Source organism: Pongo abelii, chromosome X (assembly GCF_028885655.2).
Source record: "Pongo abelii isolate AG06213 chromosome X, NHGRI_mPonAbe1-v2.0_pri, whole genome shotgun sequence".
Taxonomy (NCBI): Eukaryota; Metazoa; Chordata; class Mammalia; order Primates; family Hominidae; genus Pongo; species Pongo abelii.
In genome coordinates, this window is record NC_072008.2 from 156,567,837 (window position 1) to 156,582,399 (window position 14,563).

Genomic DNA, 14,563 nt, shown 5'->3' on the forward strand with positions numbered 1-14,563 from the left:
ATTCAGGATACTATATTAATATCATTTAGTTGCCATGTCTCTTTAGGATTCTCTTTGCTGTGACATTTTCTCTGGCTTTTCTCTTTTTTTTTGATGACATTGATAGTTTTAAGGAGTACTGGTCAGGATAGTTTTAAGGAGTACTGGTCGGCTATTTTGTAGGATGCCCCTCTTGGGATTTATCAGATGTTTTTCTTGTGATTAGTCTGAATTTATGGGTTTATGGAAGGAATAGCACAGAGATAGAGTGCCATCTTCATTACATCGTATCAACATGACTTACCATTGTTGATGTTGACCTTGATCACCTGGCTGAAGTAGTTTGTCAGGTTTCCCCACAATAACCTTACTCTTTTTCCCCTCTTCCATACTCTACTCATAGAAAGGAAGTTACTATGAGCAGCCCACGCTTAAGGAGTAGGAAATTATGCTCTCCCTGAAGTTTTTGTTGTTGTTGTTGTTGTTTTGTTTTTGTTTTTGTTTTTTTGAGACAGGGTCTCACTCTGTCTTCCAGGTGGGAATGCAGTGGCAGGATCATAGCTCACTGTAACCTCGAACTCCTGGGCTCAAGAGATCTTCCCATTTTAGCCTCCCAAGAAGCTAGGACTATGGGTATGCACCACCACACCTAGCTGATTTTTTTAATTGTTGGTAGAGACAGGATCTCACTATGTTGCCTAGACTGGTCTCAGACTCCTGGCCTCAAGCAATTCTCCCACCTCAGCCTCCCAAAGCCCTGGGATTATAAGCGTGAGCTACCACACCCGGCATGACAAAGTCTTATAAGTTTTTATTTTCTTTTACGGTTATTGTGTCCTTTCCGTTCCTAAGAAAGCTTTGCTTACCCAAGTCATGAAAATATTCTCAGCCTATACCTATGTCAAACACAAAAATTAAAGATGTTTCACAAAACTAAACATAAAAGTTAAAACCATGAAGCTTTTAGAAGAAAACATAAGAATTAGGATTATGCTGGACTCATCAAACAAATTGGAAGAGTCACCTCGTCTATTTTCTGAAACTGTTTGGGTAAAATTGGTGTTATTTCTTCCTTAAATGTCTGATGACAAACACCAGTGAATTCTTTAGCTCTGGAGTTTTTTTTCCTGGGAAGGAATGTTTTTGATGATATATTCAATTTATTTAATTAGATATGAAATGCAGATTTTTCTGTTTCATCTTGTCTCCAATTCAGTAAGTTATTGTTAAGAAATGTGTTTACTTTATCCAAGTTGTCAAATTTGTTGGAATAAAGCTGTTTATAATATTTTATTATCTTTTTAATGTTGTAGGATCTTTAATGATCTCAGGCTTTTCTTGTTTTTGATGATCATCTTTTATTCCTGTTAGTGCTAATTTGCATTCTCTTTTTTCTTGATTAGTCGAGGTAGAGGAGCATCAATTTTTGCTGGTTTTGTTAATTTTCTCAGTTTTTTTCTGTTTCATTGACCTTTGCTCTTTTTATTATTTCTTAACTTCTACTTACTTTGGATTTACTTTCCCATGATTTTCTGGTTTCTTAGAGTGGAATCCTAGGTCATTAATTTTAGGCCATTCTTCTTTTCTAATATAAACATTTAAAGTTACAACTTTTTTCTCTAAGTGCTGCATCACTTGCTTCCCACAAATTTTAATATGTTGTGTTCTTATTGTCATTTAGTTCAAAATATTTTCTAATTCTCTTTATGCTTTCTTCTTTGGCCCATATGTTATTTAAAAGTATATTGTTTAATTTTCAAAGGTTCCATTTGTCTGGCTATCTTGTTATTGACTTCTTGTTAATTCCATTGTGGTCTGAGAACATATTCTATATTTTATTTCTGTCAAATTTACTTACACATGGTTTATGGCCTAGCATAAACCTATCTTGGTGAAGGTACTATGTATACTTGGAAAAAAAAATGTGTATTCTTCTCTCGTTAGATATAGTGTTCTATAAATATTAGTTAAGTCAAGTTGGTCAGTAATGTTATTTAGATCATCTAAGTCTTTACTAATTTTTGTCTAGCTCCTTTATCTGTAGCTGAGAACAAGTTGTTAAAATCTCCAGCTATGTTTTCTCTTCTTAATTCTCCCAGTTTTACTTCATTTTGAAGTTCTGTTATTATACCATATACACATTTATGAATACTGTCTCTTCCTGATGAAGTAATTCTTTATTCATTATGAAATGCTTCTCTTTACCTTTAATAACACTCTTACTTGAAGTCTGCTTTACCTGATTTAATATCAAATAGCCACGGAAGCCTTCTTGTACTTACTGTTTACATACTGTATGCCCTTCTCCATCCATTTGTTTTTAGCCAATCTCTATTTTTATATTAAAATACATATCTCCTAGAAAGCACATGATAGTGTCTTGCTCTTTTTCTCCATTCTGACATTCTGCCTTTTAATTCAAACTTAGTCCATGTTTATTAACATTTAACATAATTATTGATATTTCAGATTTAAATCTTTATTCACTAGTTGTTTTCTGCTTTCCCCCTCTGTTTTTCCCATATTCCTCTTTTCTGCCTTCTCTTGGATTATTTGAATGTATTGTAGATTTTTATTATATTTATTTGATTTTAGCTATACCTCTTTGCATCATTTTTAGTGTTGTTCTAGGGATTACAATGTATATTAATAACTTGCCACAATTTACTTAGAGATAATATTGTACCGCTTCATGTCAATTGTGGAAACCTTGCAACTATATTCCTCCCAATTTTATGCTATATTGTTTATGTATTACAACTTACTGACATTTTACATTCCACCATATGATGCTACAGTTTTCACTTTGAACAGTAATATGTATTTTGCATAGATTAAGAAGAACAGTAGTGTTTTATATCTACCCATTTCCAGTGCTCTTCATTTCTTCCTGTAGATCCAGACTTCCACCTGGTATCACTTCCCTTCAGCCTGAAGAACTTCGTTCAAAATTTCTTGTAATGCATATCTGATGGATATTAATTCTCTGGGTTATCTTTTATGTAAAATGCCTTCATTTAACCTTTATTCTTGGTTTTTGCTAGATATATAATTCTTGACAGTTTTCTTTCAGCACTTTAAAGATGTTGGTCTGTGGTCTTTGGACCCTCATTGTACGTCGTATGTCATAAGCAGTTACTTGAATTGTGGTTCCTCTGAATCTTACTTTCCTCTAGCTTCTTTAAGACATTATCTTTGTTTTTTAGTAGTTTGTTTGTGATGTGCCTAGCTGTGATTTGCTTTGTATTCATTTTACTTGGGACTCACTGAACATCTTTAAATCTGTGATTTTATGTCTTTCATCAAATTGGGGGAGTTTACTGCTGTCATTTTTTTCAAATACAATTTTTCTGGTTTATTTTCTCTCTTTTCCTTCTGTGACACTAATTACATATGTTTTAGATATTTTTATAATATTCTATAGGTTCCTGAGCCTCTGTTATTTTTTCTTCATTTTTTCTTCTTTGTTCTTCAGAACAGATAATTTCTATTGATCTTCATGTTTTCTGACTCTTCTGTCATTTCTAGTTTGTTGTTAAGCCTATCCAGTGAATTTTTAATTCAGATATTATATGTTTCAGCTCTAGAATTTCCACTTAGTTCTTTACTATAATTTTTACATTTCTTTTCTGATATTTTCTGACTTTTCATTCATTATAAGCATATTTTCCTTTATGCCCTTCAGCATATCTATAATAGCTGCTTTTAAAATCCTTGTCTGCTAATTCCAACATTTGAATCATCTTAGGGCTACTTTTAGTTGATTGCCTTTTCTCTTGAGTTTTCCTCATGCTTTTCTGGTTCTTCATATGTGTGGGGACCCTGGTTTTGCTCTTTTCCTTTGAAGAGTGTTGATTTTTGTTTTGTTATATTGATTTTGCTTATGTTTCGTTTTGTTTTGTTTGTGTTAGCCGGCAACTAGACTGGCTGGACTCAAACTGCAAGTTATTTCTCCTCTACAATGGGTAACAGCGCAAATAACATTTCAGTTTTTTTAGTCTTAGCTGTTCTCCTTAGAGTCTGTCACACACATGCATGGTTTAGGGTCGGCAGAGAGTTGGATGTAGTTTATACATAGGATTTGATGCTCTTTCTGGCTTTCTCATTTTGGAGGATTTCCTCCTTACTTCGCAGTAGTTGCGTTTGCTATGAACTCTGTACTCTAGTTCTTCAATACAGAAAGACTACAGCTTTTCCACCACAGTTTAAGTTGCTCTGCATGGTACAGTCTGGGTCCTGTCCTCAAGCTAAACACCAGAAAAGTAATGGGAAACTGACCCAGTGCCATTTTCTTCTTCCAAGTGTTGAACTGCCTCCACTATCTGCCTGCTTTTGATCTCTCCACACTGCCTTCAAGTAGTGTATTTATATTTTGTTTTGTTTTTCTCCAGAGTTCATAGTTTTAATCTGTAGTAAGATAGGATCAATAGGAGCTTACTTGTCTATTGCTGGAAGTAGAATCTGTAGGTTGTTTTTTTCCCTTCTTAATCATATTATTTTATTAATAAAAATTCTTAATTTAAATGTGGTCAAGTCTATTTTTCATTGTGATTCTTTTCTTAAAATCTTATGCAGGGAAGTGTTTCCTACCCCCAAATTATTCATACATTCTCTTATATAATCTTTCTTATAATTTGCCTTCTACATTTAGTTTTCTTTAGTCCTGTTGGAATTGAATTTTTACTTCTTTTCAAATAATTTTTTTAAAGTATTTTAGAATAGGTTTAGATTTATGGAAAAGTTGTAAAGATAGTACAAGGAGTTATAATAAACCCTGAATCCAGTTTTACCTGTTATTATCATCTTACATAAGTATGGTATATTTCTCACAATCAATAAACTAATATATTAATACATTGTTATTAACTAAAATCCATACTTAAATATTTCCTTTGTCATACGTCAAGTCTCAATGTATGTATACATCTGTTTCTGGACTTTACATTCTGTTTCCTTGTTCTATTTGTCTGTCCCTGAGACAATACCACACTGTCTTAATTACTATAGCTTTATAATAAATCTTGATACCTAGTAGAGCAAGTTTCCCCCCTTTTTCTTCCTTCAAGAATACTTTAGCTATACTTGACTTTTTACATATATATTTTAGAAGCAGCTTGTTAAGTTGCACACATACACACACAACTCTCAGGATATGGCATTGAATTAATAAATCAGTGTGGAAACTACTGACATCTTTATAATAGTGACTCTTCCTATTCGTGAACATTGTAAATCTTTCCATTTGAATAGATCTCTTTGGTAGATTTATTCCTAAGTATTTAATTTTTATGTCAATGTACATACTATCTTTCCCCAGTAATGTTTTAATTAATAACTGGCTGGATCAATGAATGAAAACTGTATGCTAGGCCCTGTGAAGAATATTGAAGGCAAAGGAGAGGAAGGAAGTATTTTTGAGTGCCAAAAACCTGCCAGGTATTATTACTGATGCTTTGCTTTTTTCTCAGCTAATAATTGCAACAACTGTGTCAGCATCCTATTATATTCCGCCATGTACAGATGAGAAAACTGAGTCTCTGAGAGGGTTAAGGAACTTGTCTAAGGTAATGAAGCCAGGAAGTGGTAGAGCTGGTGTTGATATCTAGGTTTGCCTGATTGTAGTGTGCATGGTCTGTCCACTGTAACATCCTGTCTCCAGATAATTCAATCATACCCCTTACTATGGACCTTAACTATTTTTGTGTGGGAAAAGGGCAGGATATAAAATGTGTATCCAGGCAATAAGGTTGAGGACTGCAGCTGCAGTAATACAGACATTCTGAGGAAACAGTCACTTTGAGCTGAAGGGCTCTGCAAGACAGGCTTCCTGCAAGAGGAAACATTGTCACTAAATTTTTCAGACTGGAGAGAATTTGGACATGCAGTAGTGGAAGGTCACAGGTGCCTGGGATATTGAAAAGACCATCTCCAGGGCAATGAATGCTGAGAATATCTGACGAGCCCCAGCATTCAGAAGCCACAGGAGGAAGTGAAGTGAAAAACTTACACCTTTGTATATGAACTAATGAGGCAGGGTTGTGGACTCCCTTCTCATAGCTTTCCTGAGAGTCCACGGTACCTCAGGCTTTAGACCTACCTCTTTTCCTCTTGGATACAGAAACAATGAAATGGAATGGGCGGTTGGCTCCCGCAAATGACAGTGACTTTGCTTATGGTGACTTTTTTGGGCACTGCAGGCAGCATCCAGCAAGAGAAAGCGGGGAGGAGCTGACAGAGCCCTCATCACTGCTTCCCTGACAGGAGGTAGGGGAAGCAAAAAAGAGCCTCTGACGGGAAGCTCACCTCTGCTTGGACCCACCACAGTTACAGCACCTGTCCAGCTTTCTGTAGCACTTGAAGGTAATCAGATCCTACAGTTTGGTGTTCAAGGCCACAACACCTGGTCCCAGTCCATCTTGCCAGTCTTCTGTGTTTCCTCTTTCCCCATCACTCATGTAGTCTATGCATGGGCCACACTCAATCATTCTGCATTTCCTGTAGTTCCCTACTTGTGGGACATTGCTCATACTATTTCTTTGGCCAGAGACCCTTCCCCACCTTCACCCTCATTCATGTGTTCAGCAAATTTGTATTGAGTGCTACACGCCAGGTACTCTTCAGGTTCCATGGGGACTTCTGAGAATTTAGGACTCCTTTCTCTTCAGGAGCAAGTGCGCAGCCTACGGAGGGGATAAGACATGTACACATAACTAGACTCCAAGGTGAAAGGGACAAACACACACATCCATCTGAGGAAAACTGCATCTTCCTACAAGCTTTCTCAGCACCTCTTCAGAATCCGGTGTGCTAAGTTTGCTCAAAATGGCAGTGCTGGAGGAAGAATTCACGTTGTCTTCAGTAGTCCTGAGCGCGGGGCCTGAAGGACTCCTAGGCATGAAGCAGAGTGACAAAACAGACCAGTTTCTAGTGACAGACAGCGGCAGAACCGTGATCCTCTATAAAGTTTCTGATCAGAAACCCTTGGGGAGCTGGTCAGTGAAACAGGGTCAAATTGTAACATGTCCAGCTGTGTGCAACTTTCAAACTGGAGAGTATATTGTTGTACACAATAATGTTTTAAGAATCTGGAATAATGAAGATGTAAACCTGGATAAAGTATTTAAAGCTACATTGTCAGCTGAAGTATATAGGATACTTTCAGTGCAAGGGTCAGAACCCTCGGTGCTCTTCAACGAAGGTGTTCGTGGTTTAGAGGCCTTGCTTGCAGACCCCCAGCAGAAAATTGAAACTGTTATCTCTGATGAAGTGATTAAATGGACAAAGTTTTTCATAGTATTCAGACATCCTGTTTTAATTTTTATTACTGAAAAACATGGAAATCACTTTGCTTATGTGCAAATGTTTAACTGACGTATCTTAACCAAATATACACTCTTACTTGGACAAGACAAAAACTCTTTTATAGAGAGTTTTACTGCATTGGTAGATCAGAAATTCATCTCTTTGATGTCATTAAGCTCTGATGGTTGTATATATGCAACCTTGATACCAATACGTCCAACTGACCTAGAAAAAAATCAGAGCTTAGTTAGATCACTGTTTTTTTTTATTTTTTTATTTACTTTTTTTATTATTATACTTTAGGTTTTATGGTACATGTGCACAATGTGCAGGTTAGTTACATATGTATACATGTGCCATGCTGGTGCGCTGCACCCACCAACTTGTCATCCAGCATTAGGTATATCTCCCAATGCTATCCCTCCCCCCTCCCCCCACCCCACAATAGTCCCCGAAGTGTGATGTTCCCCTTCCTGTGTTCATGTGTTCCCATTGTTCAATTCCCACCTATAAGTGAGAATATGCAGTGTTTGGTTTTTTGTTCTTGCGATAGTTTACTAAGAACGATGATTTCCAATTTCATCCATGTCCCTACAAAGGACATGAACTCATCATTTTTTATGGCTGCATAGTATTCCATGGTGTATATGTGCCACATTTTCTTAATCCAGTCTATCATTGTTGGACATTTGGGTTGGTTCCAAGTCTTTGCTATTGTGAATAATGCCGCAATAAACATACGTGTGCATGTGTCTTTATAGCAGCATGATTTATAGTCCTTTGGGTATATACCCAGTAATGGGATGGCTGGGTCAAATGGAATTTCTAGTTCTAGATCCCTGAGGAATCACCACACTGACTTCCACAATGGTTGAACTAGTTTACAGTCCCACCAACAGTGTAAAAGTGTTCCTATTTCTCCACATCCTCTCCAGCACCTGTTGTTTCCTGACTTTTTAATGATTGCCATTCTAACTGGTGTGAGATGGTATCTCATTGTGGTTTTGATTTGCATTTCTCTGATGGCCAGTGATGGTGAGCATTTTTTCATGTGTTTTTTGGCTGCATAAATGTCTTCTTTTGAGAAGTGTCTGTTCATGTCCTTCGCCCACTTTTTGATGGGGTTGTTTGTTTTTTTCTTGTAAATTTGTTTGAGTTCATTGTAGATTCTGGATATTAGCCCTTTGTCAGATGAGTAAGTTGCGAAAATTTTCTCCCATTTTGTAGGTTGCCTGTTCACTCTGATGGTAGTTTCTTTTGCTGTGCAGAAGCTCTTTAGTATAATTAGATCCCATTTGTCAATTTTGGCTTTTGTTGCCATTGCTTTTGGTGTTTTAGACATGAAGTCCTTGCCCATGCCTATGTCCTGAATGGTAATGCCTAGGTTTTCTTCTAGGGTTTTTATGGTTTTAGGTCTAATGTTTAAGTCTTTAATCCATCTTGAATTGATTTTTGTCTAAGGTGTAAGGAAGGGATCCAGTTTCAGCTTTCTCCATATGGCTAGCCAGTTTTCCCAGCACCATTTATTAAATAGGGAATCCTTTCCCCATTTCTTGTTTTTCTCAGGTTTGTCAAAGATCAGATAGTTGTAGATATGTGGCGTTATTTCTGACGGCTCTGTTCTGTTCCATTGATCTATATCTCTGTTTTGGTACCAGTACCATGCTGTTTTGGTTACTGTAGCCTTGTAGTATAGTTTGAAATCAGGTAGTGTGATGCCTCCAGCTTTGTTCTTTTGCCTTAGGATTGACTTGGCGATGTGGGCTCCTTTTTGGTTCCATATGAACTTTAAAGTAGTTTTTTCCAATTCTGTGAAGAAAGTCATTGGTAGCTTGATGGGGATGGCATTGAATCTGTAAATTACCTTGGGAAGTATGGCCATTTTCATGATGTTGATTCTTCCTACCCATGAGCATGGAATGTTCTTCCATTTGTTTGTGTCCTCTTTTATTTCGTTGAGCAGTGGTTTGTAGTTCTCCTTGAAGAGGTCCTTCACATCCCTTGTAAGTTGGATTCCTAGGTATTTTATTCTCTTTGAAGCAATTGTGAATGGGAGTTCACTCATGATTTGGCTCTCTGTTTGTCTGTTATTGGTGTATAAGAATGCTTGTGATTTTTGTACATTGATTTTGTATCCTGAGACTTTGCTGAAGTTGCTTATCTGCTTAAGGAGATTTTGGGCTGAGACAATGGGGTTTTCTAGATATACAATCATGTCATCTGCAAACAGGGACAATTTCACTTCCTCTTTTCCTAATTGAATACCCTTTATTTCCTTCTCCTGCCTAATTGCCCTGGCCAGAACTTCCAACACTATGTTGAATAGGAGTGGTGAGAGAGGGCATCCCTGTCTTGTGCCAGTTTTCAAAGGGAATGCTTCCAGTTTTTGCCCATTCAGTATGATATTGGCTGTGGGTTTGTCATAGATAGCTCTTATTATTTTGAGATACGTCCCATCAATACCTAATTTATTGAGAGTTTTTAGCATGCAGGGTTGTTGAATTTTGTCAAAGGCCTTTTCTGCATCTATTGAGATAATCATGTGGTTTTTGTCTTTGGTTCTGTTTATATGCTGGATTACATTTATTGATTTGCGTATATTGAACCAGCCTTGCATCTCAGGGATGAAGCCCACTTGATCATGGTGGATGAGCTTTTTGATGTGCTGCTGGATTCTGTTTGCCAGTATTTTATTGAGGATTTTTGCATCAATGTTCATCAAGGATATTGGTCTAAAATTGTCTTTTTTGGTTGTGTCTCTGCCCGGCTTTGGTATCAGGATGATGCTGGCCTCATAAAATGAGTTAGGGAGGATTCCCTCTTTTTCTATGGATTGGAATAGTTTCAGAAGGAATGGTACCAGTTCCTCCTTGTACCTCTGGTAGAATTCGGCTGTGAACCCATCTGGTCCTGGACTCTTTTTGGTTGGTAAGCTATTGATTATTGCCACAATTTCAGCTCCTGTTATTGGTCTATTCAGAGATTCAACTTCTTCCTGGTTTAGTCTTGGGAGGGTGTATGTGTCGAAGAATTTATCCATTTCTTCTAGATTTTCTAGTTTATTTGCGTAGAGGTGTTTGTAGTATTCTCTGATGGTAGTTTGTATTTCTGTGGGATCGGTGGTGATATCCCCTTTATCATTTTTTATTGCATCTATTTGATTCCTCTCTCTTTTTTTCTTTATCAATCTTGCTAGTGGTCTATCAATTTTGTCGATCCTTTCAAAAAACCAGCTCCTGGATTCATTAATTTTTTGAAGGGTTTTTTGTGTCTCTATTTCCTTCAGTTCTGCTCTGATTTTAGTTATTTCTTGCCTTCTGCTAGCTTTTGAATGTGTTTGCTCTTGCTTTTCTAGTTCTTTTAATTGTGATGTTAGGGTGTCAATTTTGGATCTTTCCTGCTTTCTCTTATGGGCATTTAGTGCTATAAATTTCCCTCTACACACTGCTTTGAATGCATCCCAGTTGCTTAAGGCTGTTGTGTCTGGTAACACTTGAAATGGAGTTACACTCACTGCGCTGGATCAGGATCACGTCACAGTCCTGGGAAGTCCACTAGCAGCTTCTAAGGAATGCCTCTCTGTATGGAACATAAAATTTCAAACACTACAGACTTCAAAAGAGTTACCACAAGGGACCAGTGGTCAACTCTGGTATTATGGGGAAAATTTGTTTATGCTATGTGGAAAATCTCTAACTGTGATTCCATACAACTGTGAAGTGTCATCATTAGCAGGTGCTCATGGAAAACTCAAGCATAGTCAAGATCCAGGAACTCATGTCGTGCCCCATTTTGTAAACTGGGAAACACCTCAAGGATGTGGACTTGGGTCCCAGAACTCAGAGCAGTCAAGAAGAATTTTAAGGAGATGAAAAATTGAAGTGAGTTTACAGCCAGAGGTATCACCATCCAAACAACTTTTGTCAACCATAATGAAAGATTCAGAGAAACACACTGAAGTAGAAGTATGGAAATTTTTGGCTCTGAAGCAGACCCCTGACTTTCATACTGTCAATGGGGACACAGTAACAGGACTTCTGGAAAGATGTAAAGCAGAACCATCATTTTATCCCCAGAACTGTCTGATGCAGCTTATCCAAATGCATGTGCTTTCTTACAGTTTGTGCCCTGACTTAATGGAGATTGCCTTAAAAAAGAAAGATGTACAGTTGTTACAACTCTGTCTACAGCAGTTCCCTGACATTCCTGAATCAGTCACCTGTGCTTGCTTAAAAATTTTCTTGAGAATTGGTGATGACAGTCTTCAAGAAACAGATGTCAGTATGGAGTCAGTTTTTGACTATAGTAATTCTGTACATGATGAGAAAATGGAAGAGCAAACTGGAATTCTTCAAAATGGCTTCAATCCTGAAGAAGATAAATACAATAACTGTGATCAAGAGTTAAATAAAAAGCCCCAGGACAAAACCAAGGAGACCATTTCATGCTCTGTGATACCAAAAAGAGCAGCTCTACTTAATGCAATTCTTCATTCAGCATATAGCGAAACATTTCTTCTGCCTCATTTGAAAAACATCCCAGCACAGCATATCACACTGTTTCTCAAGTATTTGTGTTTCCTTTATCTGAAGTGTAGCGAAAATGCTACTATGACTCTTCCTGGAATACACCCACCTACCTTGAACCAGATTATGGATTGGATATGTCTACTTCTGGATGCAAATTTTACTGTTGTAGTAATGATGCCAGAAGCAAAGAGGCTATTGATAAATCTTTACAAGCTTGTAAAATCTCTGATATCTGTTTATTCCGAGCTCAACAAGATTGAAGTAAGTTTTTGGGAGCTACAGAAATTAAATCAAGAAAAGAATAATAGAGGATTATATTCAATTGAGGTGCTGGAGCTCTTCTGATATTACCAATTCTCCTTCATAGTCATTCTATAAAGCTCTTTTATGTAACTCTTGCTTCATCCAGGCAAGAACGGTGTTTTGTTTGCGACCATCTCAGTGTCAAGAGAAACATGTCAGTGAGTACCTGGACCATCACTTATTGATGCTCCGGGGTAGAACTGCAGGTTTCACATGAACCTATTCTAGGTTGTGGACATTGGTGTGCAGAGGTTCTGCAATTTTTTAAAAATATGTAACTGGGTTGATTTTAAGTAAACTTATTTGTGTATTGATAAAAGTCTAATTTCTTATCATGTATTTTGAATTTTCTTTTAATAAAAAACGACCATTGAAGCAGTGAAAAAAAAAGGAATCTGGTGTGCTAACAGAAGACATTTAATTATGCCATCACATATGAATTTTCTGTCCTCCAAATTGACCCAACACCTCATATATCTCTTGGGGCAGCATTCCTTTCCTGGAGGAGGTGCTTTGAGGGGAACTCTGGAGGAAGAATAAGGTTTTAGATGGTGAGCTCTTTGGAGGCCAGAACTGAGTTCTCCAAATTTCTGAGCCTTGGTCTATTGCTTCTCCTTCCTCTACAGGTTCTCCCTGGACTATTTCTCTCATTCTTGTGCTTTAACTTTCATCAATATGCAGTTATCTCCCTGATCTTGGTCTCTTACCAAAACCTTCCCCGCATAAAGCCAAATGCTACTTGGATATCTACAGTGATCATTCCACAGCCACTGAAATGGAAGTCTTCAACCTACTTAACAACTCCATCCAAACAGCTTCTCCACTGCATGGCACTGGCATCTACCCAGTCACCCAGGCCAGATTTCTCAGCATCACCCTTAACTCCTTCCACTCACCCACCTAATCTGCCATCTGGTTCTGCCAGTTTACCTCCTAATTATTTCTGGAATGTATCTTTACCTCACCTACCCTCCTGCTACTGCACAAATTTAGGTCTTTATTATCCGTCACCTGGATTACTCTTCATTGTCCCCTCACTGTCATCCCTCTAGAGTCTCCTCTACACATCAGCTGAAGCGATTTACCTAAAATGCTAATTCAATTGCATCATCCCCACTGCTGAAAACCCTATAATGGCTTCCCAATGTGAAAAACAGATTAGAGACATCCTTTCTGAATGTGCTACAGCTGAATTAGTGTGACCCTGCCTCAGACCTCTTGGGTGAGCTCAGGCAAATCCCTTTCCTTCTATGGGCTTCAATCTCCTTATCTAAAAAATAAGGGGATTGGAGAGTTCTGTATTTCCCAAAATGTGTTGTCTGGACTGCTGGCCATATGAAATGCTTTTTCCACATGGGTCTGGAGTAAAATGTGTTTGGAGAATGCATTCTCTAGCTGCTATTGGAGAGTGACAGTGCACCTTGACATGTCACAGCCTCTGGCAAGCCTGGCAATCAAGAAGGCTTGCTAACTTTCCTCCACTCAAGTTTCCTCAAACTTTTGTCACCACAGAATCCTTTTGGAGCTGAGCATCTATTAGAATCTTGAGGAACCAATGTTTGTGGAACATACTTTGGGAAATGCTGGAGTGGATCATTACCCAGGACTGCATTGCTGTGATCAGTGGTGATTCTGCTTAAGTTATTATTTGAGGCAAGAGGATGGTGTCTGACTCAGGTTTACATCTACCACAGTAGATACTCAGACAATGGTTATTGAACAGGGGGTGTAATAAGAAATGGATAAATTGAATGGAAAGTGCGCCTATTTTAGATGTGGACAGTAGATTCCTAGCCATGGTAAGAGAGCAGATTGTTCCCAGAAAGAAATGAGTACAAATCTTGATGGGCAAAGTGTGCTAACTACAGTAGTGATGGGTACTTCTGTGACCCATGTGGCTGTCTGTACTGCTGGACATGTCCATTCATGGCCATTATCACTTGACAGTTCCTCTGGGAAAGTTTACCCAGGGACTCTGGGGTGTGACAGGAAGAGAGCTGCCCCACTCTTGTGCCTTTCATTGCATGAAAGCCATCGCTGGCACTTGTAAATGTTGACTCTTAGTAGCTCTGCTAGAAAATCAGCATTTTCTATCTCTGGACCATGTCCTGGACAAGGCAGAAGCTTCGTGGCACTGGGCATGGAGCCTGGTCTGCTGTATTCCTCAGCTGGGTCTTGCATTAGCACTGATTGCTGGCAAGGCCATCGGCCTAAGGCTGTGTTTTTCTAATCAAGGAAGCCAGTTTAGCACTTGGGAAAGAATAGTCAGCTGAGCCACGTTACTTTCCCCTCCTGGTAGAAATAATGTAGGCAGAGACAGTGGAACTTTTGCGAATGGTTTTGCAGGCAGCCCCAAGTCACTGAGGTCCTGTACTCTCCAGCCACTTCAGGGCTGCTCACTGCGGTTCACCAATAGGCCTTCCTGTCCTGGGACTGGTGAGAGAGACCCA

General features: G+C 38.3%; 1 protein-coding gene across 1 annotated transcript; it reads left to right on the forward strand.

Moving 5' to 3' along the window:
- The first annotated feature begins 6,801 nt into the window (after positions 1–6,801).
- Positions 6,802–12,195, forward strand: LOC100443265 (nucleolar protein 11-like). Its single transcript, XM_024240947.3, is given in 3 exon segments — positions 6,802–7,538; position 7,739; positions 10,746–12,195. Coding segments are annotated over 3 exon segments (2,148 nt in total). The 3' UTR covers positions 12,156–12,195.
- The last annotated feature ends 2,368 nt before the right edge of the window (positions 12,196–14,563 follow it).